The sequence below is a fragment of the Pecten maximus genome, chromosome 2 (genome assembly GCF_902652985.1).
Source record: "Pecten maximus chromosome 2, xPecMax1.1, whole genome shotgun sequence".
Lineage (NCBI taxonomy): Eukaryota > Metazoa > Mollusca > Bivalvia > Pectinida > Pectinidae > Pecten > Pecten maximus.
In genome coordinates, this window is record NC_047016.1 from 19,729,961 (window position 1) to 19,756,781 (window position 26,821).

The 26,821-nt window shown below is 35.6% G+C and overlaps 1 protein-coding gene across 2 annotated transcripts in view; it reads right to left on the reverse strand.

Annotated features, from left to right (window-relative positions):
- LOC117321161 overlaps positions 1-26,821 on the reverse strand; it is a 56,832-nt gene that overhangs the window by 15,385 nt on the left and 14,626 nt on the right. For both annotated transcript variants that reach the window (XR_004531230.1, XM_033875630.1), the window contains exons 7-32: positions 25,951-26,077; positions 24,976-25,082; positions 24,119-24,249; positions 23,409-23,527; positions 19,947-20,077; positions 18,916-19,068; positions 18,312-18,436; positions 17,302-17,439; positions 14,965-15,180; positions 14,562-14,651; positions 13,366-13,446; positions 13,021-13,150; positions 11,880-11,983; positions 10,983-11,085; positions 10,678-10,795; positions 9,067-9,206; positions 7,097-7,211; positions 6,721-6,860; positions 6,055-6,242; positions 5,374-5,549; positions 3,485-3,574; positions 2,558-2,720; positions 2,171-2,269; positions 1,627-1,798; positions 798-852; positions 437-585 (exon numbers count right to left, since the gene is read on the reverse strand). Coding sequence is in view for 1 of the 2 variants with exons in the window: in XM_033875630.1 (XP_033731521.1) it covers positions 437-585; positions 798-852; positions 1,627-1,798; positions 2,171-2,269; positions 2,558-2,720; positions 3,485-3,574; positions 5,374-5,549; positions 6,055-6,242; positions 6,721-6,860; positions 7,097-7,211; positions 9,067-9,206; positions 10,678-10,795; positions 10,983-11,085; positions 11,880-11,983; positions 13,021-13,150; positions 13,366-13,446; positions 14,562-14,651; positions 14,965-15,180; positions 17,302-17,439; positions 18,312-18,436; positions 18,916-19,068; positions 19,947-20,077; positions 23,409-23,527; positions 24,119-24,249; positions 24,976-25,082; positions 25,951-26,077 (3,360 nt within the window). In the remaining variant the exon portion in view is untranslated. The remainder of the gene's footprint in view (positions 1-436; positions 586-797; positions 853-1,626; positions 1,799-2,170; positions 2,270-2,557; positions 2,721-3,484; positions 3,575-5,373; positions 5,550-6,054; positions 6,243-6,720; positions 6,861-7,096; positions 7,212-9,066; positions 9,207-10,677; positions 10,796-10,982; positions 11,086-11,879; positions 11,984-13,020; positions 13,151-13,365; positions 13,447-14,561; positions 14,652-14,964; positions 15,181-17,301; positions 17,440-18,311; positions 18,437-18,915; positions 19,069-19,946; positions 20,078-23,408; positions 23,528-24,118; positions 24,250-24,975; positions 25,083-25,950; positions 26,078-26,821) is intronic.

The following is a 26,821-nucleotide window of genomic DNA, read 5'->3' on the forward strand; positions in this document are numbered from 1 at the left end:
TGTTTATTAATAATCCAAAATAAGAATACTTCCTTTCCTGGACTTTTAATCCTGATCGTACGGTTTTCGCATCACTCTACACATGTAAGTAAATGGCTCATCTACCTACTAACACTGAACCTAATTATATTTCTAACGGTATTGAACATTGCCTTACATAACAACGCTACAATCACTATCAAAACATATTTTCTTGGTGAATCAGGTCCATTCCTTATCAACCATGTCATATAAAATATCACATAAAATACCATACGTGGATGAGTTTTGAATTAAAATGCTAATAACTTCCTTTGGAGGAGGTTAGATATCTTATTGTGGTATATATGTATTTCATGGAGAACAGTTTGGTATCTATTGTATTGGGATAGATAAATATGTCATGTCAGCATTTGTTACTTTCATTGTGATATTTTAAATTTGATGTTATACTTACGTAGCTTGTATCCAGGTTTGCATTCACACGTCCCATCCACGGGGTCACACGATCCATGATTGCATTCGCATTGTGAGGAACAGTTCCGGCCCCATACTCCTTGTGGACAGGGAAACTTACAGCTGTGACCATACCAACCGGGCTGGCATCTACAAACATAGGCTACTGCGTAACTTGAACCAATATATCACAGCGTATTTACACTTGGTCAAGCTGTCCATAAGTACATGCATTATATGGATATCCAGAAAGATCCATTATTGTAAAGGGTCAAATATTGAAAATGGGTATAGTTATAGTTTTTGGTGTCCAGGGGCATATATATAGTTTTGAAATATGAATTAAGATATGCTTTACTCACAAACACTTCCCTGTAGCTTTGTCACAATCAGATGCACCTGTGCAGTTACATAGATCTGTAAAATATATAGTCATACTCTGTTATAATTATCTAGTCATACTTATGCAGATACAGAAAAATGTTGGAAATAAATAATCACACTCTGAAAATATCCAGGAGGTCAAGCACTACCATTCCTTTAATTGGTACAACTAACGTTTATACGGTGGGGATGGAGACTGTAACAATGGATTAACTCAGTCTAAAAAAACATAAGAATGTGGTACATATTTGCTAGTGTCTTTGTGATCAGACCTTGCACATATGGTAATAGCGAGAAGGGTTTATGACCGTCACGGGGAAAGTTCGAAATCTTATGTCAATCCTGGTGCTGTTTTCGCAATACTATTTCCAAGACTCGGAGATATAACACCATCAAGGCAAAGGTGGTGCTTCTTACCCCGCCCAAAGTTTTCGTAATCAAAATGCGTATCTATATTGGTAAATGTTTTTTTTTCAAGCCAGCATTGCTAAATAATTTTAGGACAAAGATTTTAATTTCATTAGTTTGCGGTACTCAAAGCAACTTTTGTTATGTAAAGCCCCTCCCTCGTAAGAGGTCATAACCTCTGTTTTCCAGTTGATTGTTTATTTTATTTTTTAATTGATATTATTATACGTATTAAATCAATAATGTAATTATCTAGCAGCTTGTAGAGTACCGTTATTATTGACCTCAGGACATTATTTGACCTTTTGTCGAATTCAAGCTTAAACATAAGAATCTTTCTTTCAGAATGTCGAGCAACTTTCCTGGGTGAGGATGCGCAGTGAGATAAAGTGAACCTACTCAAACATTTGGGTCCGAAGTGTCCGTCCGGACAGGGAGACTGACACTGGTCGCCGTAGAATCCTGGTATACATTGACACTGACCAGTCTGAGACAGACAGGAGATGGTATTGTTCTGATCACAGCTACAATTTCTCCTGCAGGCGCTTCCCCAGGTCCACTCTGAGCATGTCTGTATAGAAATGGGAAGAAAGCATTGCGGGTAGTCGATCTCTATCAGTCGAATTCACTTGTTAATTAAGGTTGTATGGATACACTCTGAAGTAGTTCAGTAATATATGTTTTACTTTTCTACATTTTAATGTGATTTCATAATTGCTAACCTCCATGTTTGGACTTCTTAGGCTTTATACTGTATTTTAAACTCAAGGGTTACAAAACCTTTCTATTTATTTTACGGTAAAACGTTATTGAACGGAACGTTTAAGGAAATTACAAAATAAGTTTCTTCTCTGTCCTTCCAATATTTAACGATTGTATTTACTATATGTACTCCTAGTTTGGTATTCATAAAGAGGTAAGGTGACTGCTATTTATTGTATACCTCCGTACATCCGACCCCAGAGAATCCTGCAGGGCAGTCACAGTGTATCTGCCAGGAGGTGACAAATTCAGTTGTCAGGGAACATTGGCCCCATTTAGGCTAAAACAAAGAGAGGCTACAATAAATTATCCAGAATCTCAACGTTTTATCATTAAAACGTGAATATGTATGACTCTTGTTGGAAATATTTGAACAAAGAGATGATGCGTGTTGTTCTCAGTGTATATAAGATACATATGTAACGGTAGAATTATGTTATTCGTGAAAATATCTGTAAAATCGTTTAGCATGAACAAATTATAGTTTTCGTATAGTTTGTTATTAACATAAGATATGTATCAATGAATGTAAGGAAACAGAAGTGTCTTACCAATGTAAGAAACTTACATTGTTTGAATACTGATCGGCTGTAACACACCACGGCTCACACTTGGACACCGCGCCAGAATGACCGATAGCTGGACTGCTAGGAGGTGGCCCAAACACCAAGATACGGTAGGTACCACCACACATCTGTGTGGCGTCTCCAGTACATGCGGTGTTACACTCGCTTGTTAAATTAATATATCATTCAATATTATATATTGTATTATTTTCTTATATAAATGTTTGAACTGAGACACTAAAGAATAATTAAATTTTCAAGTACTAATGAAATTAATATTTTTTTCGTATTCGTTGAAAATCCAACATCAGGTTAATGCAATTATATCGCTGTCTATTTTACATTAATTTATTTCACGGATGTCTGTCTATTAACGTATTTATATACAGTTGTTTATATATTGTTGTTTATACATCCACAATATTAGTCTAGTCTAGCGATAATAATGATGACATGCATATAAATGATACAGCCAGCTGTCTTCTTTGTGGGGAAATTTTTGTATATCTGTTATACAGACACACTCTTTTGGCGGATTTCCACACCGCCACTAGGACTAAATGTAATGTAGCTTATTTGTATAAAAAAAAACTTTAGTTTGAATTGATGCTTTGCTATGAAATTGTTTAAACTTTTTCTATAATTATCATCAAATGTCACTTATGGTTGCCATTTTCAATGTCTATTTGTACTTTGTTAGTATTTAGTTTGACCATAAAGATAAATAATACAGCAACGCACATATATATATATCTGTATACAGAGCCATCACATTGCTAAGTTATATGGCTGTCTTTTTCAAGTAATCACTAAATTATACAGCTTTCTGTCTAGCGATAATACATCATATAATTATTATTTTTCTACACAATGCTCTGATACATGTCTCGGACTTTAAGCATTAGTATATTATTATAATAAAGTAAAACCTGTCTGGTCGCTTCAGCTGCATTTTCAAGTGGTTGTCACAGTAGCATTCATTGAAGTACTCGGTACCGGAGTATCTATAGCCTTTCTGTCTGAAAAATTATAGATATATGAAGGATGAAACACATAGTATATTCAGGACAACGAAACATCAGCTTAGTAAAATTTGACTGCGTATAAGCAGTGGGAGAAGCCTCAGCGGATTAATAAACGGAATCGGTAACATATAATTAATGACGTCGTCTCATTGTGAAAGGACTGATTAACGCAATTTTAGCATTTTCGCTTGTTACCGGATGATCTCTGTACTAAAAGCTAATGCCAATTGAGTATTCTGTCAATATCTTGACTAAATCTAACTTCTCCACGAGGTAGGCTAGCAACCAATAGCCGAGACTGTGTATACGGTATTGCGGTAAATGTTTGTTGCCAACTACGGACAAGCTAGCGTATACGCAGTTTAAAAGAGGTACAGTTCTTAAACATGCATATTTTTGTACGTTATTATAAGATATCGGCGATGCACGCTATACTGGTGGATTTAAAGTATCTATGCTTTCGTCACAAAAGAATTATGACAAAATTACAAAATATGTTAAATGATAGAATAGCTACCCTAATGATGATATAATGTGAGAATAAATACCGTCATTTCTCATGAATCTATAATGCGGTGCTCTACTTTTTATTGGTAAATGAGCCACGGAAAATTTGTCACGCACGCATGCTCAAACTGGTTTGTTTTGAAGAATGGAATGTTGGTAACCAAAGCCACGCAACAAAAGTCAAATCTCTATCAGACATAATAGTTGCTGCGCAAAGGCAAAGAATAGGATTGGTAAAATCACAACAACATCTACAATCGACGGGAGTATGTTGGCCAAAATCAAAAGAAACCTCTTAGCATTTTGTAAACACACCTATGTGTTTCCCGTTAATCATCCGGGGATGTTACTCTGCGCGCGCAGAATTGGTTCACGTTCTATTTTGTGGTGTGTATTACATACTTAACACATGAATTGTTGATGTAACTAAGCTGATTTGAAGGTGATTAAATGGAGACAAAGAAGATTATAAAATTTAACTTGCGAGTTTTTTTTTATATATACAGCAAACACAGCAAGTCTCTAATTTGAGAGAATTGACTCAGCTCTTTAAGGATTGCTTGTCAATTTTCTTGCTTCCATGGACTGATGAAGAGAAGTAAACCTCGTACAAATGAAATGAACTGCCAGGCAGTTCATGAACCATTTACATGAGGTTCCCTTCCCTTCATCAGTACAATTGAGCAACATAATTGACAACCAATCCGTATACTGTATCTACTTTTACCAATCTAAAACTAACGCCGTCAGATTGCAAAATCGGCCGCGACGGTAGGACGTAAGTGCTTCACTTTGTAACATTGTTCTACTTATCGTACATGTTTGCACAGTAATGGAACAACAATCAATCAGGTACTCTCGTCACCAAGGCAACACAAAATATCGTTCAAGATACGTTTTGATTATTACGATGTTGATATACATAAATACGACGTTTTCGAGATAAAATACTCATTAACAAATACTTCAATACTTTATAATAAAAACTTAACCATATCTCTATAACTACGAATGTAACACGCTATAATAGTATATAGTATGTGTATGATTTGGTCACTCGAGACACAGGGGATGCGAGACGACAACAGTTAAATACCATAACATTCGAAAACGTTTTAATGCTCGATTTCATAAGGTTTTGTAATGAAAATGAATGTTGGATTTTTAGTGTTGCGGTTATGCACATATTGCCATATGTTACTTAAAATCTAAAAGCGTCCTCTTGTTTCTAATTTGTCCTACAGAGAGTGATTTTAACATTGTGTCATTGTTTAGTTTGTAAATACCTGCATAAAGACAAGCACTTCGCCTGGTCCATAGTTTGACTATCGTGGTGGGTAACATTGATTCGTACTGATAACATCCTGTAGGTAGTGTTGTCCACAAAACATCCACGGAACACCTCGTTACCGTACTGTGTGGACGCCATGTTGATAGATTTCTGGCCAGCCAGACTGTGATCCTGTAATAATAATCAAGATATCTCTTTGACGACATATTCAAACGAGTGAATAAAGGTAAAGGATGACCGAGTGACCGCAAATAGCGCATTACTCATTATTCTCAGTAATATTTAAGTAAGTTTAGTTATATAAGTTTATACACTTTCCTTTTGGTAATTTCATAACAGTAGTCACAGCTTTAAATCTGGTATTGTGCAGACGTACTTTGTTCTATTTTATGATGTTGTCAACATATGGGCCTACATGTCTACTATACTGGCTATACTCACTTTGGTTACATGTAATGTGAAGAGAAACAAGGAACTACAATGCGCATGTCTAGTCTACTTTGCTCATCCACTTGATCCGCCTATAACAACTAAACTTCGTTTGAGCATGCGTCACCATTTGGAAGTACACATATGCAATCTCATTAGACGATTCGCCAAATTATAATAAATAGTTGACGACCGAAGTAGACCATGTTATGTTCTGTAGGATGGTTTTGTGATGTAGGATGCTTACCGTGAACTCATTTTGAAGCGTTGCAGTCGTGTAGATTGTTGATGTAGTTCTGACATATAAGTCATTTCCCGTGTATGTGATATACTCTAACCGGACACGCCCACTACCTCCTGACCCTGCGTTGTTATATAGAGGAGCATATCCGCCGGTACCGCCTGACACATCCAGTCTCCACCGTCCCTGTTGATCTGAACAGATAAAATAATGTAACAAGCAGAAGGTATTCACTATGTTGGTCACCGTCTTAAGATATACAGGTTCTTTCAACTAGATTTAGCACCGTCATTGCACCCTTTCATGAAAAAATATATTACAATAATGAAGTGAAATGTCAAATAAGCAGAACGTGGCATTTTCACTGCAGTGAAACTAAAACTTTCAATGTTATATTCGAATGAAAACTCAAACGTAAATAATGGTATAAAACTGGCCAACCAGGGAGATCAGAATTATTTTCTGGTACGAAATGGTATTAGGATTATAAGAACGACAGGCACAAAAGTGAATGGCACCTCATGAACATGAATTTAGCTATAGATAAAGTATAAGTCAGGTAACGAATATAAAAATTAATCGATATACACAAGCATGGTACGTCTGGTACATTTGTGTGCAATTAAATTGGCAATTATTTCGCATTTCCCCCTTTACACAGAATATACTTACTGATAAATATAGACTTGGCAGATATGAATATACTGCCCCCGCTACCGCCACCTCCTGCCCCAGATTCGTCCCAGCATGCTGTTGCATTGAGGCTCGTGCAGATTTGTGGTTTCGATGAAGTACACGGAGGCTGACACCAACTGATGTATATTGAACAAAACTTTCAAACACGAGTCAAATTATTCTGCACACTTGTACACAATTGCCTTTTATCTTCTTTTTTTGAAACACACTACTTTTTAAGACGGAAAGGAAACAAGAAAATCCTATGATTATATGTTAAAATATTTATTGAAAACCGCTGTATTAGACAAACGATTTCGTTGCTTTTGTATAACTATTTATATACCGAAGTCCTCTCTTACATATACTTTACCTGTATGTACGATCACCTTGTCCACGTTCCCCTGTTGCTAGGACTTTCCCAGTAATTTTAACACCTAGTTCCCCTCTCAGACTGATGGCTCCTCCACCATTGCCGCCCTTTCCACCTAAATATGAAATCACCAGGTTAATGAAAATTGCATAGATAAATGTTTTGATGCAATTAAACGTAAAATTCCCTGTAGTATATCTCCTCTATATGACATAGATGACTGTTTTAATGTAAGCTTGCTTATAGTGAACCTTCCTATATGACATAGATGACAGTTTTAATGTAAGCTTCCCTATAGTGAATCTTCCCTATATGACATAGATGACTGTTTTAATGTAGGAGTCCCTGTGGTGAACATCTCATATATATATATATATATATATGATATTTTATACCTGCAAGTTTTTACCCATTATCCTTTATATATATTTATGATATTTGCAAGAAAGGTTGTTGATAAACTTGATATTTGATATCTACATGTATATACATATATGATATATAACAAAAACAAAGACTTTGCCACTAGGCCTTTCTGCCCTCTCATGCTTCTTCAGTCCGCCTGAAGAAGTCTGAAAAAAGTTTTTGTTATTTTTTGATACGTTAACGTTTGCAAGGACAGATTCCAAGATTGTTGGTGACCTTTCGGGCACGTGACCTCGGTTGGTACAGGCGGATGTAAATGGCCTCACAAATCCCACGTCCCTACTCAGTACAGAGACCTCATGCGGAATGACTTTGGGATTCAGGATGGATATGTTGGGCCACTTCAGAGGATGGGACTGAGCTTGGTCGGCTATACTCAAGGAAGCGATTCTGTAGGCTTCTCTGCGTCTAGCCAATATATATATGTCTTTGACACTGTTTGTCGTCTATGGTTTTGCCCTGGCATTGGATGTAATGTACCGGGCCGGCTATGTCTTTCTGAGGTGTGCTGTCTTTAAGTCTCACAAGATTCTGTCTTTATTTCTTAGATGGTTTGAAACAACACTGAAGCTTGTGAGATTTAAACATACGTCTCAGGGTTTCATAAATACCCTTGCTATATGGGATGACTATAGAACCCCTAGATCTTTCGGATTCTTGTCTGATTGTAGGTTGTTTTGGTGTTTTGTTACTGATCTCGAGTTGGACCCTATCGTTAATGTTAACATTAATGTTCTGGTTAATCATTAGCGCTTTCTATTACTGAAATATTGAAAGCACTTATGCGTAACCAGAACCTTTTTTTTGTAATATAAGTATATACATGTATATGCTTAACAAAAAAGGTTATCAAGTTGCCTTACTATACATCAAATATTGGTGGGTTATAGATATATTCTTTCAATTTCTACTGTGTTTTGAACTAATATATGGATTAGTTGCCAACAATTTTATTGAAATCAGTCGTGGGTGAAATTCAAAGATTATTTAATAGAACCAAACGCTTTATACACGGTCTCAGAAACTTTAGCATTTCATTTTGTTTTAAATTGTATAGATTAGCGCAATGCTGCGTCTGTCGAAAGAAGAGAGAGGGGGCTATTGGTTTACTCCAAATTGGAGTAAGGAACGCGAAGTTGCAAGACCATTTTTGTTTAGTCCATAGACAGTATGTCTTTTACTGCAACATGTTAATGCTGTCATTCGACATCCGACCATCCCTCGTGATGACCGTCTAGTACGGCTGCAGTATCTTTGCGATTGCTTTCTTTCTTCCTGCAACTGTAACAGCATGGACTTTGCTTGATCGACGGGTAAGCAGCAAGACAATCCATAACAGGCGGCGGCATATGCAGGTTCCGTTTTGGCTGATGACAGAAATCCAAAAGTGGCTCACCAATGCTTGCCACTTTTGTCTTTCTTAACAATCGCCAAAATACAGCGTATATTTTAAACATTAATCATACATTCATAATATATACTTACAGAGTTTACGTTAAAAAATTTGTTTGTCTTCTATAATTCTTTACATGTTTTATATCTACCTGCGGGGTTGACGGTGAGGTTTGTTGAACTGCCTCCACTACCACCTCCTGAACCCATATACAGATCACTGAGTGAACTATCTCCATATACCTGACCTGGGCTGCCAACGCCATTCTTATTACTGCGCCTACTATACGTCCTGAAATTGAAATAACTTACTTTTACTCAATTCACTTTAAACGTTCCATTTCTAATACACACATCAAATAGCAAATTGTACACATCGGACGTCTGCTTAGCGCTAAAATACAGCATAGTTCGGAGACTAAATTCGTACAAAACTAATGAAAGATCAAAAGGCTATCCTCTTATACATATATATCAGGTCACTAAGACCGATTTCTTCAGGTACTCTGTAACGCAGATACAGGAACTATGGAGCCCCTATACCAGAAAGAATGGAATGTGGCTTATGAAAAGACATGTTGAATTTCAGAAAAGGCATATGCTAAATACTTATCAGATCACAAAAAGTAAGCAGTCGAAGTTCTGGATGAAAATCTGGTACACAACAATATTAAATTATCGTCTGTGTAGAATATACGAGCTCGTAGACCTAATTACGTGGATTGAGGATGCAAATTCATACAGCATATATTAAAAAAGAAGCCATCCAGAGACCGAGCAATGGTCAAAAAGGTAGACATTTGTGTATATCACATCTATGACCAGATACTAAATAAAGCATTTGTAAACTAACGGAACATTCAATTCGTTGGCTGTAATGTACGATCCAGTATATACATGTACATCTACAGAAGCGAGAAATGTACCAGTTGGTTGGTTTTGCGCCTAGGAACAAAAGTCATCTTAGTGGCATAGGATCAACGTTCTTGGTTTTCATGCATTGGATGTCCATTATTTTCTTCATAGAAATCAATGGAGAAAAGTGTGATAACAAACCTTTTTGAGTGCACCATTATATAATAGTTTGTCTACGAGACGTGTCATGTTTGTGTAGTGTATGGGAAAATTTTCACAATCCATTCTTTCACAAGCAGTTTAAGAGAAAATGTGATAATATATAGCATTGGTGACCACGTCAATGAAGCATTAAGCATGAGAAATGCCTTTAACAGAGTTTTGTCGATGGTAGAAGTTCCGCTTTGGTGGACGAGTTAAGTACGCAAGTGAGTTAGTATTCTATGCATTACGCATATATAGCATTATTTACACTTAATCATCTTGAATATGGGAGAGTATATTACTTACGAGTGTCATAGATAAACGGATCATCTTTGTTGGAGAATATAAACAAGGGGAAGTAACTGTAAGAGCGTTACAATTGATCAAATAGGTATTGGGTAGTCGGGCTAGTAAAGTCACATTTACCAATATGCCAAGATTATAAAACCTGCTCAGTAAGAGGGCAATATTCATTGCTTGAAAATGTCTGATGACAGTGGAACTAAAAGATTCAATTCAACGCTTGCTTGTTGAGGATTTTTTGACAAAGGTTAGATAAGAAAGAGTGGTTCACAAATATTTATTGTTGTTTTGTTGTTACACGTTAAGTAGATTTGAATTTTAAAAGCTCACTAAACGACTCATATACAATGTTTTATTAATACATTATATGTATAAGATTACATAAACAACACAAGACTCACGCTGCATTGGCGTATCCTCCCCCACCACCAGCACTTCCACGATGGTCTGATGAACCCGAGCCTCCTCGTCCACCTCCTCCGCCTCCTCTATTGTCCTGTGTGCTTGTCTTACCCAAACCTGCATTTGGCCATGAAAACCCAAACAAAACCCGTCCCATATAAGAAGATAGTTATCTTAGTATCGTGTGACTGCAAATCACTAAAAACTTATATTCTACCACAACGTCAATAGATATCTTCTGTAACTAACACTTCGATAACTTACACAGACTTAAACGGGTACAGAAATTTTGGCTGTGACGTACCTGGGTAGGATTCCCCTTGTTGGCCAGTAGCTCCAACGGCTGGACTTGCTCCGCCTCTATATCCAGCAGCATGGGCACTAAGTGTACCAGCAATTAAGATGCTCTGTTAAAGTAAACATGCTATTTGTATAGGTCAATTTCATTAAAAAAATGATACCATGGTGACTATCTCGCTAAAGAACCGCTCTAGTTTAGTATAGTTGGAATGGTTCGGATGGAGGTATTAATGGCAGTCGTTTTGTGTTTTGCACTCTGTATGTCTGAATAATGTAACAGGTAAAAACTGTTCTAAAAACGATTGATGATAATTGCAATCTTTGTGTCTGTTTTCAAGAAACTACAAGAAGATATAATGCAGATTTTGAACAAATATAGAATATTTGTTTTTGTCGATCTTGGTCATCCGATTCTTTCGACTTTTATAACATTTGACTTTTCGACTAAGGTCGAAGATGCGTATTACTGAGGATAAAATGATGAGTTATTGTATTCTTTGAAGACAATAATTCCTTCAGTACGTGGTTACATCTCTACACAGACTATCGTCATGCAAATGTGAACAAACTGCATCTGTGTTGGCCGAACTTGCTTTTTGCATACGAGACTGAATTTATCCTCAGAACCTCGAGAAGACAGCCACTAATCTCCTCCGCCGGTGAATATTTATCTCTCGCTCTATCCTATTAATCTCTAATAGCCTAAATCTAAACGGGTGGAACATAGTTGGTACACAATCGTTATACGTTTATTATTTATTCTTAACAAGGAATGACTGTCTTACCTTCACTTAAAATATAACTTGACTGAACAGATGAATGAAGGTGACATCATTTTGATAATGTCATTATGGAGAATAAATCACATCCCTGTGATGTTAATATTTAAGTTAGTGCTGACCTTGGCTTGGATCTGAAGTGTTCCTCCTGTTGTACCATTCCAGGGTCTGACAAGGACAATTATGCCTTCTGGTATAGTGAACTGACTGATATTACAATGACTTCCTACAAGTACATGAATATGCATTAGTCATGCATCGGTACTTCCTACAAGTCTATGAATATGTATTAGTCATGCATCGGTACTTCCTACAAGTACATGAATATGTTTAAGTCATGCATCGGTACTTCCTACAAATACATGAATATGTATAATTCATGCATCGGTACTTCCTACAAGTACATGAATATGCATTAGTCATGCATTGGTACTTCCTACAAGTACATGGATATTTATTAGTCATACATCGGTACTATCAAACAACGTTCTAGTGTTGTTTCCAAAAAATCTTTGGTTTTCCTATTTTGGAACGAAGTTATTATATTAAAACTACTTAAGGGTAAAGTATGTTTTCGATTGCGGAATACATGTAACGTTTGTCTCGTACCCTGCTTGAATAACATAAAGGCGACGTATTTTCAGAGAATGATCTCTTTAGAATTATAAGACAAAGTTACGAAAATATGATAAAGATTAAAAATCAACTTAGTGCTGGATAAGTTGATAAGGGGACAGAACTCTAAACAGATAGAGTATACATTTACTAGTATCAATATTTGGTATCTTAAACACATTTTTAATATGACGCCATTATTAGATCATACATGTATATCTAAGTAGTTTGTATAGGCCTTAATTAATTAAGACAAGGCTTTCACACCTATTCACAATTCATGGTCCTCATACATGATGCATTTGATCTATGCATACCGATACTAGCCATAATATACCACTTGGCTAGGAGAACGTCTCTTTAGCTCGATCGGTTGAACGTAAGACTGGTAACCAAATGTCCCAGGTAAATCCCTGTAGCGGATGCATTCAATGTAGCATGTAACAAGGACTTTGGATAGCGAATCGTGACAAGTCCCTGTGGTAAATTAAGGTCTAAACACTATCAACAAACATGCTGGAAACATATCAAAGATAGTTTGTTTGATAGTATCCCGAATCCTAAAAGAACTTCATAAACACCAGATATATGCTTCTTTCAAAAGTCTACGTTATAAGATAAAGAAAATAATCTAAAAAGGACATGTACCAGAGATAATCATGGTACTGGATCGGTCAAGGGTCCAGTCCTCTCCGCCGTGATCTACCCCAACACAAGGTGGCGGAATCACCTCTCCTAGCTCCCAGTGTCCTACCAGGCCATCTGTCAGGGCCTCAATCTATCAACATACATTATAATGGTCGTTTAATGATATATTAAAACACACTTTACTTTTAAATCGTTAATGTAATTGTACATTTCTTATAGCTACATAACCAACATCAATTAAGTATGTGTAGGGATAGTAGATATATTGGCTTATAAAAGCAGCAGCAGCATTATATTAGATAATTAAAATCGTTAGACTTACTGTATATGTATTGTATTACTTACTGTTGAGTTTGCTGTACCATATGTTCCCATACTTCGTTTCATGTGAGATGGTGATAAAGCTCTTTTCCAAATCTTTACCGTCTGTAATAAAGTAGTATTTTAAGTACTATGTTCACGTTTATCATACTTCGGTATATAATACTTCGATATATCATACTTCGGTATATCAAGCTTCGGAATATCATACTTCGGTATCTTATACTTCGGTTTATCATACTTCAGTATCTTATACTTTGGTATATCATACTTTGGTATATCATACTTCGGTAAATCATACTTTGGTAAATGATACTTCGATATATCATACTTCGGTATATCAAACTTCGGTATATCATACTTTGGTATGTCGATCATAATTCGATATATCATACTTCAGTATCTTATACATCGGTATATCATACTTTGGTATATCATACTTCGGTAAATCATACTTTGGTATATTATAGTTCCGTATATCGTACTTCAGTAAATTGTAGCTCAGTATATCATAGTTCGGTATACCATACTTCGGTATATGATACTTCGGTATGACCTACTGTCAGTTATCAATACAAAGTAACTTACTGTAAACTATTTAAGCATTGATGTCAATTTTTTTTTTAGTTTCATCGGGGTATGAAAAAAAATTTGTTTGCATAATTTGCAAACAAAATTTTTTTCATATCCCTATGAAACTAAAAAATAATCGACATCAACGCTTATAATTCAATTTTGGAAAAAAAATTCTAATTTAAAACATGTTTTATGTACAATTTTACTGGTTTTATATGGAATTATTTTTTCTCAAATCAATACGCAACTTCAATTGTATTCTGACGTCACATTTTTCGCGCCATTCTCGGAATGTTTTTCATAGTGGTATGAAAAAAAAATCTCAACCAATCAGAAAGCCGCATTCTGCGTACAAACAATGGAAAATTAATTATTGTTATATGAGGGTACCTACTTTAAGTTATCATTACAAAGTAAAACTTACTGTAAGTTATCGTTATATGAGGAAGTCTATTGTAAGTTATCATTACAAAGTAAGTTACTGTAAACTATCGTTATATGAGGGGGCCTATTGTAAGTTATCATTACAAAGTAAGTTACTGTAAACTATCGTTATATGAGGGGGCCTATTGTAAGTTATCATTACAAAGTAAGTTACTGTAAACTATCGTTATATGAGGAGACATACTGTCAGTTATCAATACCTTGATCATGCCTTTAAATCTACCCTGCTCACAGCACTCCTCACCACCTATCCACAATCCACCTGAAGTAGGCAGGGCGTTTGGACTGGCCTGTAAGAATTTGGAAATGCATTGTGATCTTCAGAATAGTATTGGTATATAAACGTTTACAGAGGGAAAATGTATTAACTTTATTTAGTTATATATAAAATCCCTTAGGAGGGTTTGATAGTCATATCGAACGAAAACGTTGGTAAGAGGTTATATTATATGCCAAAACATGCACTTTATGACGCCTGCATATCATATATTTCCATATATATTCGATAGATACTTCCCTAAATCAATTTATTTGATAAAATAGATGTTTGATAAAATGTCTCGACAGTTTCGAATTAAGTTGTCTATTCGAAAATGAACTCACCAGAATAGATTTCAGCTTTCCGTTGACATAAAGTGTAACGTGAGTAGCGTTTTTGATGGAGGCTATAAGATACCACTGGCCCGTCTGTATAGGGTCCATAGCTGACAGTCCCCGTGTACAATGGCTATCTGCTCCTTGTCCACGATAATACGCCCAAAAATTTTCAAAATGATACAGGCCGAAATCTTTACAATCTCCGACCCCGCCAACAATAGTCTAAAACAACAAAAACTCATATCCATAGCATTGGTAAACACAACACAAAGCATACTCAAAAAGGGAAAACAAAGAGCAAAAAAAAAAAAAAAAAAATGTAAAGAGGTTTTCATCAGCGACATATGACCCGAGAAAACCAACATTCTGTAAATATAAGTATTCCATTCATAACCATTTATAGTTTCAAGTAAGCAATGGAACTTTTAAAAATAGGAGCATATCTGTTAACAATTAAATTCGACCACAAGGGAGGTTTAATTATGGGTGTTTTACGTGAGATTTGTCGGTAGCATGTGTATTTAGCATACCACATTTAATAACAATGGAAACGTTCAGAGGTATTTTTCTACAGAAACCAAACAACCATTCCAAAATATCCAGCAATATTGATTATGTGTTAATAAGACGAAATTTTAGTGAAAAAGGCCTTAGCAGCAAACATGTTATTTCCATGTGTTTTTGCTTTCCAGTATAACAAGTGGGCATGTTTATGGTAATTGGAGTGTTTGTAATAGTTGGAAGTACTGGGCGTATTTGTGGTATTTAGCGAGTTCATAATAGCGGGCAAGTTTGTAGTAGTGGACGTGATTGTGGAAGTTGGAATGTTTGTAATAGAGGCCAATATTGAGGTAGTAGGCAAGTTGATGGAAGTTGGAGTGTTTGTAATAGTGGGCAAGTTTGTAGTAGTGGGCTAATTTGTAGTTGTGAGTGTGTAGTCGGTTTGCACTTGTGTGTATATAAGAGCGAACAATACTGCAATTGTCCTCTGATCGGTTTATTGTCCCTTTTGAATTTGAATCAACCTGAACAAAAAATTATTTTGTGCTTTAAGTAGGGGACATTTAAGCAATGAACTGTTACCAAATTGTAGTATACAGTCGATATGAATACAATTTGGGTGACCGATAAATAGAATATGTTAGGGCGACATGAAATATTTATCTGTCACCCGAATTGTATTCATATCGACTGTACACTACAATTTGGTAACAGTTCAATGCTTATATTTACATTCATAAACATATCTTTTTTACTGCTTTTTTATGAGGCGTTTATATTTGCAGCTTATCCTATCATTGACGTCATCTAGTTCAAATACCGGAACAGCCGAAAATTCCAGAAGGAATAATGTAGTCCCTCATGTCATTATCAATAGCAAACACAAAAAATGCTATTTGCACAAATTTTGCTTTATCTTATATTTCATATACGTTTGTAGATAGATATCGTCAAACTGTTCACAAAGGCATACTTTCTGATTGTTTAAAATCAAAACCGTTTATCTGCGCAATGATATAGGTTAACATTTAGAAGTGATGCGGCGTTGAACGGGTATTTTACAGGGCAGACTCGATTCATCGGAAACACTTATGTTTCTATCGACTGGATTTACGTTATTTTCAGAGGAATATCAGCTTTTAAATTCTAAATGAACGTCTTCTTGACAGTAAGTGAAAACGATTCCAAGGATATTTCGTTCAAAACAGATCCCAGTCTAACTGATCGCATTAGTGTCGCTAACTTAGCAGACGATTTTCAACTTCACAGGGGCTCGATTTTGTAAGGTAGGCCATTGACATCAGTAAATAACCACAAAACTAAACTCCAGTATGCATACACAACCGGAAACCAAGTCAAAACTCCCGATTTTTTACAAGATTTCCTTTTTTTATAAATACTTGACTTTTAATGTTGTGTCTTGCATTTCTGAAAATTTTGAAACGAGCCCCAGTGAGCGTGACGACATGGACAGTTTGATAATTTCGTACTCGATCAAGATTGGCGCTTATAGTAATTTTTGTTTTCACTACATTTTTTAATTATAAAATATTACTCTCATAGCTTTTGAAGTTGCTTTATTATTTGTTGTGGCTTATATAAATACATGCTGGCATTCTAAAGCTCTCTGGGCCGAAAGCAACTGGCGGCCATTGTTTTAACCTGCAACAATTGGGGCTGTATTCCTACACTGACCGAATCACTGAAAATTGTAGTATACAGTCTCATGAATACAATTTGGTTTACCATGTTGGAATAGAAGTCTTTCAATGGATAAGAAGTTAGTTTCGACATGTCCTTTTACATCCTCAGTTAGACAATAAAGTAACATGTATGACTTACACGTCTGGTTACGTCAGCCACGTCTGGTCTCACCCAGGCAGCAATGGTGTACTGGGTACCAGGACTCCACAGTCCCAAGTCTATATACCCATCTCTCTGGCCATCAAACTTGGCCCCACATGCAAAAGGAGGTCCGACCTAGGGAGAAAATGTGTGTTGGAATAGTTTAATATGCTCATTTATTACAATTACTTTATAAAGAAAGACAATAATTAATATGCTAATAGGGAATACCTATTGTTTTTGTGTTATCATTCAAATTTCATTTAAGGATTGAATATTGATTTGGTCGATTTCATGGGGTCATGAATTGAGTTGCTCTTGAGACAAATTCAATCCTTATATTTAAATTGTTGTTTTTTTTTCGAATAAAAAAGTCGGTCTAGATATTATTGTCTCGAAGCTTGTGCAAGTCCAAATGCGGAAAACCCCGAGGAGTTCCGGATTGTGCATGTCTAGTCAATCGATTAAAATAGTCTGCAATATTAGGATTAATAAAAGCATTATTTTGTCAAAATAGAAGAATTTACCATATCTGGTCTTTCATAAAATACAAGAATTCATTATAAATTTGATAATTTTAATAATTATTCCATGTTTATAACAACAATGTAGAAAAAGTGAAATCGTCCCGCGGAAGGATTTTAACCGTGTATTCATACGCACTGATCAGTGTTAATCTGGTCAAATTTATGAGTAAATGAAACAGATTAAGTTTGGTAGTTTCAATGAGTTCAACTTGAGTAGAAGTTGAAATATTTAACTATAAACGCATTATTTCATCATCGTTTATCTTTCATAATTATATTTTTAAAAAACATCATCTATCGTTGGCGAAGAAAATATGTAAAGTTCTAATAACATCAGGTTGAACCAATTAAAAGTGGTCATCAGAACACATAGATTGATGATAATGCCATTCACTTAAAACTCCAAGTGCGTTAAATGACATACAATGTTAAACATGTTATTTTCTGAAACATAATAGAATTGAACAGTGTGAAACTCACATTATTTTTTTGAACACAGGATCCATAAGAATTTATGCCATATTGAGATGGGAAAATGCAAGTGTCGCCAGCATTGTCACCCCCGTACGCCTTGATTTCATCTTGGGGAATAGCACTGCACACTCCTGTTAAAATTCCATGTGATATTTACAATTCATATTAGCATATTTCATCGTGTTTGTAGGCGGATATATTTTATAGTGTTATTGAAACATTGGTAACATGGCGTTGTGCAAAAGTTTCGGTATATGAATAAACATAGCTGCGATTGCACGACATAATGTTGTCAATGTAAGTCGTTGAATGCCAATATTGGGACACAGGAATAAATATTAAGCCACATAATTACTATATAAACTGTCGCTGTAGTGTAATTAAGTATTTAAGTCAATTATTCGACAAAAACATACGTATTCTGAGTTTACAGGTATTTGATCAATGTAATTGACAATAGAAAAAAAATAATAGATGCTCTTTGTTATGTATTTTGATCTATTGTAAAATAAGTCTGAACTTATCCAAAGATAAGTTCCTAGTTATTTACCCATTATATCCCTATTTGAGTTTGAAGTTATCTGTAAGTTAGGACATTGAATATTCTTACCTCCTGCTCCACATGCAGTTATATTGTTGTGTGTTTCGTAATATCCACAGTAATCAAAGTTTTCACACTTGTTGCCATAATAACCGCTGTTACAGACACACTCCCCTGTAATCATGTGACAATGGCCTCCATTTTTGCATCCACAATCATATTCTGAAAATTAAGATGAAGGTTAATTTATGTTATTAACATAAATGTTTTAGCAATGATGATGCAATGTTGCAATAATATGTTGGCACAATTTGTTCCCCATCTTCGTATAAAGGGGTTCTAAATATTTGGTTTCATCTTATGTAACAGATAAAAAAAATCAATTTTATGTCGTCATTTATATTTTGAATAAGTGACATTAGTTCACTTTCGGTCATTGGTGTCTGTTATATTCTAACTTTATCAAAATAGAAACAGAGCACATCCTTATATAGCTTGATGCATAGCTAAATAGCATAACAGGGGCTTATCATATGATGGTTTGCTCACTTTTACATTGTCATGAGAGCACAAGCGTATCACTACGTATATTTTAAATTTTGCTTCAAAGATTGTACATACAGTAGGTCACACCGGTAAAGTTTGAATTTAGAAAGATTGGTACCATAAATATGCCGAGAATGAATTAAACTGAATCATAGAACTGTTTCATCCTTCCAGAAATCAAAAGTGTGGAAATCCAGAATAGACGGTATGAAAATCAAAATGCGCCCTATGAATATATAGTTATAGAAGAGGAGATAATTATATAAACTAACCCGTTGTTTAAATAATATTGTTCATCTAGGATGTTGATTAATGTTACAATAAAATGAAACACTTTTGATTGCTGTCACTGTAAATGTATATAATTCAACAAATGTGGCACGCAGATTTCCACTAGCCAACATTACTCCCAGCAATCTCACGTTTTACGTAGGTGAATAGCATCTTAAATGAAATCATGAATTGAAACAATATATAGGACTATTACATACGGGTCAGAGGATTAAAAAGGGAAATTTTGTGTGTAACTACAGAGATCATATGTTTATACTCACTTTTACACCTGGCCTGGAGGGTACAGGACTGACAATTATGCAGTAAGCTACAGGTACCGGTGTTGTATCTTATCTGAGTGGCTTCGCCACTATCCGTCATAAATTTGGTAGCTGGTGGTCGATAGTACCCTCTATGATAAAGGAAAAAAATGGATTGGAAGTATGAAATACTTATTTATGAGTTCTAACTGTTCTTAGAAAGGAAGCTGAGATTTTGTGTTTAATTCTCGGGATATGCTGTAACCTTTAATGTCGTTATTGATACTTTGTTCAGACCTTTTTTGTATTTTCTACCCAATTTCCAAACAATTGTCTTCCCTGCAATAAAAAGTCACAAAAACAAAACTATGGTGTTACATTTTAATCACTAAATCGATTATTTTTCACTATTTGTTTGTATCTGTCTGGTGGGGGGAGAGGGTGTAATTAATTTGAGATGAAATTGATTTACAAGTTCTGATTATTACACCACATATAATCGCATAGTCCATGTTATTCTAGCATTATTAAGAGACAACACTGTATTTTTTTTATACCTTTCATAATATAATACCAGATAATAATACCTTGGCAACTTAAGAATCTTCCTCCTCGGGTTGAGATTCCCATGACTAACCCCGACGAGTGAACGATTCTATTAATTTCACACGGGATAAGAAATAACTCTTGCACGCGCTATGACGTCATTGTATTCCTTACTTGACGTCATATAATTGTTTTGAATGAGAAATCCTTCATCTAAACTTATTGCGGACAAAAAAGATTACAATACTCTTTCATATGTGTATATGTAGGATAGGGATATTCCACCCGAGGGGTCACAAAATGTGGTGAAACCTGAGGCTTGCCGAGGGTTTTACCACATTTTGTGATCCCGAGGGTGGAATATCCCTATCCTACATACACACATGATGAAAGAGTCTTTTTCTCTCATACCACTACCACATTTTGGGCGAAAGTGTCTCTCAGCCATCCATTTTCTTCGATTTTTTAATTTCTTTATTTGACGTTTTTACTTAAAATACTTATGATATTCTGAAAGATGAAATCCAATTTTCGCAAACTAAGTTGGCACACAAATGTCATTCCTTTAATGGTTAAGTGATGAACGAATGAACAATTCGCCGTAACATGACCGACTTTTGATGTGGCCGTGATCAAATTGTGAACATCCGAGAAAAAGAAGTTCTATCAACAATACTTTGAAAAATTCCAACGCTGAAATGAGTTTTCCAATTTTACATATAATTTGATTTGCACCTCAGCATATCTTATCATTTCACGGAACACACCGTACTTTTTAATGCCAAGTCACATTTTTCATAAAATACAACGTCACAGCATGACGTCATGACTGTCATTGGAATTTCATTCATAGTTCAAGGCTATTGAGGGTAATATCGATCTCGATAGCCGTGACACGGCGATGTTTGGTGGCTGGTAATTTTAAATTCACGGTGATTTTGGCAATTTCATGTGTGAACCAACAAAGAGTGACTCGATACGAGTATTCGATCTTTTCTGTGACATAGGATTATATGTGTTTAACCTGTTTTCTTGATGGAATGACGAAGGTAGGTCCGTCGATAACGATGATCATATTGGAAGGCTAGGATGACAGTTAGTTTTCCTGGTTACTCTACACAAATATAGACTCCGAGTTACAATTAAAATAAATGTTTTTTTATGTGAGCATCGAGGGGTGTCATTTTTACCGAATGTTCGTTCATTTAAGAGCCAATTCCCAATTTCCAAATACACAGGTTACTGACATGAGCGGGCCTAGAGTAAACAAATTCCAGGCCCCTGTGCTGACGCAAACGGAACCATTTCATCGGTTGTGATGTTTGACATTTTCTTTTTTTATAAACTTTTTTTTTATTTCTGGCTTTTATTAAACTTCCTATCATTGTCAGGTGATTGTGTGTGTTTGCGTGTTTTAATGGCAAATGACAAACCTGTAGGGTAGGCAAGTCTGTACTGTACTGTAACTGTTACAACAGGACTGTAGGCCTTGTCTACAGTGACGGAGTTATATTTTCCCTCAGATGAAATGTCTAATCTTTTCACCGTGAAGCCTTATTAGTTTATTGCTGATATGATATATATTTATCTCAGAATGTATGTATTTTTATAGTTAAATCCAACGTTTTAAAACCAACACCGACGATAAAGATTGTCGAATGTAAACACAAGCAGACGACGTTGTAAGAGTTGTCCCCCTTGAACGCAGATTACTCCGCGCGCGTGAAATGCTATGTAAGATATATTTATCTTACATAGCTATCTTACATGGGTAAACTCTATCCAACATGGCGAGATATGAGAGAACAATGTTTATTTTGACTTAAGTGTTGCTATTTCTATGAATACAGGAAAAATAATTTAACACGAGTTTTTTTTCGTGGTCAGGGATATCTCAGTTATAAGGCTTGGGCTGGCAAGCCCCTTCGTTACCAACCAAACTCTAACACGTGGGTTGAGATATCACTGTCCTCGATACAGAATAATGTAAAATTTCGTTAATCCATGCAATTAACCTCGTAAACAGTGTCGTTGCAGCTAACAAAAATTAAAATTGGCTTAAACGAATGTCAAACTACAATAAAGGACAATTAACCCTATAATTTAGTCAATTTGGTAAATTATGGTTACTGGCAAATCAAAGTTTGCAAAACATGAAATACAATCGTATATTATAAACCGATGTACCTATTCATGAGATTCAAGGTTGGACAAATTACACATAATATATCAGTACCTGTCAAAATTAATCGAGAGTTACACACAGTGGAGTCATAATGACATTTACCTAAGAGGCTCAAAATATGGCATCTAGACTTGGGAGGCTGGAGATGTGGCTAACGTTTACCTTTCTCTGTACGCACAGCCCATGAGGCTAGAGACATGACATCATTTACCTCTATCTAAAGGTACAGGCTGTGATGTTACAGACATGACTAACGTTAACCTGTCTATATAGGTACAGTCTATGATTCCATTGACATAACAATAAATACCTGTCTCTATAGGCACAGTCTATGACTTCACTGACATAGCCATACGTACTTGTCTATATAGGTACAGGCTGTGATTTCACTGACATAACAATAATTACCTGTCTATACAGGTACAGGCTGTGATGTTACAGACATTACTATCGTTGCCCTGTCTATATAGGTACTGTCTATGACTTCACTGACATAACCATACGTACCTGTCTATATAGGTAGAGTCTATGATTTCAGTGACATAAGCATACTTACCTGTCTATACAGGCACAGTCTATGATTTCAGGGACATAACCATACGTACCTGTCTCTATAGGTACAGTCTATGATTTCAGGGACATAACCATACTTACCTGTCTATATAGGTAGAGTCTATGATTTCAGGGACATAACCATACTTACCTGTCTCTATAGGTACAGTCTATGATTTCAGGGACATAACCATACGTACCTGTCTCTATAGGTACAGCCTGTGAGGTTAGAGCCTGGAGGACATTTGACCATACCACTGCCCTCTACATTAAACATTATGATGTGCTCGCCGTTACCAGGTCGACATGTGGTCGTTGCCTGAAACGAGAGTTGGTAAAACAAGCATTGTTGTATTTCATGAGAGCACGACATACATACATGTTATTCTTATACTGTACACAGCTTTATTCACTTACGAATGTACATTTAACGTGTTACTATTTCTACATAATTAAAGATAAAAACATGAATTCATCATTTCAAATGTGCAACATCCAGCTTATTCAACTATGTTTAAAAATATCATAATGATTCTTTCAATAACTGGACTTTACATGAAACCAACCTTTTTCAATAAGAAATGTATATATATTGAAACTTTATATATATAACGAATAATTTGTAGGTCTCATTGCATAAATGTGCCGACTGTTGGATATATATATATTATATTCCACTAGTAAAATATGACCTTTCGGTTAAGTTATTAATAAGTTATTAAGTTATGTTTAAAAGATACAAAAGATATTCACTAAAGCTCGTGTCTTTTGTAACTTTTAAACAATAACTTAGTCGTGTGAAATAAATTCGATACCCCACAACCACTCGCAACCTCTATATATACAATGAGATTTAATGAATTAGTAAATTGAGACCATCTTCGAGTAACACATCAGTGGGAAAACACACCTTTACTACCCCTCGAGATCCGTATACTTTACACTTGTCACCTTTGAACTCTGCTCCGTAACAACTGCGGTCACATGTACATTTCTCTGCGACCATACCATCTGGACAGGTCAATTCTGTTGTAACAACCTCTGTCCAAAAAAAAAACCATTATTATATCTGTATTTGTTTGCAATAAAAATCATAACATATCTAAAAAGAAAATAGAATGTTTTTAAACATGTAAAATATCTGAAACAGCCAACAGTAAGTCTCTATGACAAGAAAACATTGATCTAATTATATTTATTTTAGATAATACAAAAACTTTCGCAAGTATTCTAGAGAATATTTTTTTCACTGGCTAATGTAAATTTCAAATGACAGTACACCTTTCATTGAGAACACTAAACGTATACCACCTTGACGTAGTGACGTCACTTTTGAAGGATGAGAGCCCATGGCCATATGACAGATCCGCTATGTCTAACAGCTGTCATCGCATTTTAGATAATACAAACGGATGAGTAAACAGGTAAATACTTTATTAGTCATCTCCATGTCCAGTTCTAAATATGCATAATTCTTCTAATTTTCCGCTATGGGTGATTATGGAAAGCTGAGTATGACAGGCGCGTGTTGTTGTGTGAGGTAACATAAATCGTCGTCTGCCTTGATAACATATCAACAGTCTTACTTTGACACTTACTTAAGGAATCACATGTGACTATGAGAAGGCAGTATTATACATTTGGTACTTATGGTAAGGAATCACATGTGATTTTGAGAAGGCAGTATTATACATTTGGTACTTATAGATACGAATCACGTGTGATTTTGAGAAGTCAGTACACGTGTATTATATATTTGGAACGTACGGTTAGGTATGTCGCAAATTGTTCCAGTATAACCAGGGTAACAGAGACATTTGAAATCTGATGCTGTTGATGCAATGCACTTTCCTTCATTTCTACAAGGCGAGATTCTGAAAAACATTGATGAAATGTGATAAGGCTTAATTACAAAATTAGTACCATTAAACTATGAAGGAAGCGTATCAATCCAATCATATAGTAATAAAATTATCGACTTAAAATGACACTGGAAGAAACAACAACAGGAAAATCAGCAGAAAGACACGCGCATACTTTAAGTAATTCATGTTTCATATCGAGGAATGCACGCATGTCAAACATGATACAGCTGAGAACATAACGATCACGGGCTGCTTGTCCATATCCTGTGTAACCCTAACGAAAATGGCCAGGCTTTGCATGTGAGCAACTCTTGAGCTGCATATAAACAGCACACGAGAAGAGAATTGTATGCAAAGGGAGTTTTGTTGATGAGCATCAAGAAATTGCTCACAAGTAGTGGTAGTGCCAGATGTACTGTTTTCTTCGTTTCACATGGCGGCTTGATCGGACTTTGCGTTATATAGTGTATCGAAAAGGGAAAAGGAGTCCAAAACCAAAATGAGCTTAGCTGCACATGAGAAGTTCATGAGCTGCAAGATGAATATTTCATCATACATTTTATATGCATATGGAGGTAAAATGTGAAATGTAACATGCTCATACGAAAATTATATTTTTGTGTCACATAAGGAGGAGAACAAGAATCATAACTGTCGAATGTATTATATAGTGATAATATAAATGAGGCCGACAAAATACAATATAAAAACATTGTATGATTTTTAGTAGATATTTGAGTTACTCATATGAATTAAACTTATATTGCATGCTTTGATTTTATACTTGAATGAATGATTAATTGTATCGATACATTTGATGTTTTGGTATGCACTATGGAAACCACGTCCTGATGATGTCGTAATAAACAGTACTTACGGCTGTAGACAGGGGTGAGAAGGAACTACTTGTAATGCTAGTATTGGCAATGCAGGATCAGCGGTAGTAGCTGGGTAACAGCCTCCAGGGTATCCTCCACATCGACCTTCGAAAATCTGCCGCACACCTGTAATCAACAATTCCGAAAATCGGGACCTTGATGCGATTTAGGTAGAATCGACCATAACTAGCGCACAAAGTATCCAGGTCAATAATAAAGTAATAAAGTATACACACGTATAGATAATTTTTTCATTACCATAATGTCTTCTCTAGATGAGGGGCGGAGGGGCAATTTAATCTCGTGATTTTATTGTTCTAAACTTTGATCCTTGCTGGCGCATGTTTTAGCCCTGGAAACTCCTTCCTATCACTAATACGTGTGGTCAGAAACACCAAGTAAGATGCACCAATATTGTAATATAGAGGTTCGACATAACTAGCACGTGAATAATGTAAACATTTGGCCTGTTTATAATGTGACGATATGAACATAGAAAAGCAGGAAATATTTCCATATCTCATACACCATGCCAAAGAAAAGCATCCGTTCTGTTGCTAAGGAAGGCTTGGTTTTTCAAGAAGGACGAAGGCTCTACTGTGTAGGCCCTTACAGGTGCCTGGCTCGATCTTTCCTCATAGTTTTATTAATTGATTAATCCTGTTTGTTTGGATATTACCATCCCTACTTCCCCAATCTATACAGGTATACGTGGTACACATTTGGTTCGATATCCAAAAATCTTGTTACTATTATCAGAATATTTGTGATAGAAGTGAATTGTTGACACTTTAATCATATTTCATTAAGACTACTATGAGGACCTTTCTAGTCGACATTATGACTTCACTAGGACATCAAACAAAGAAT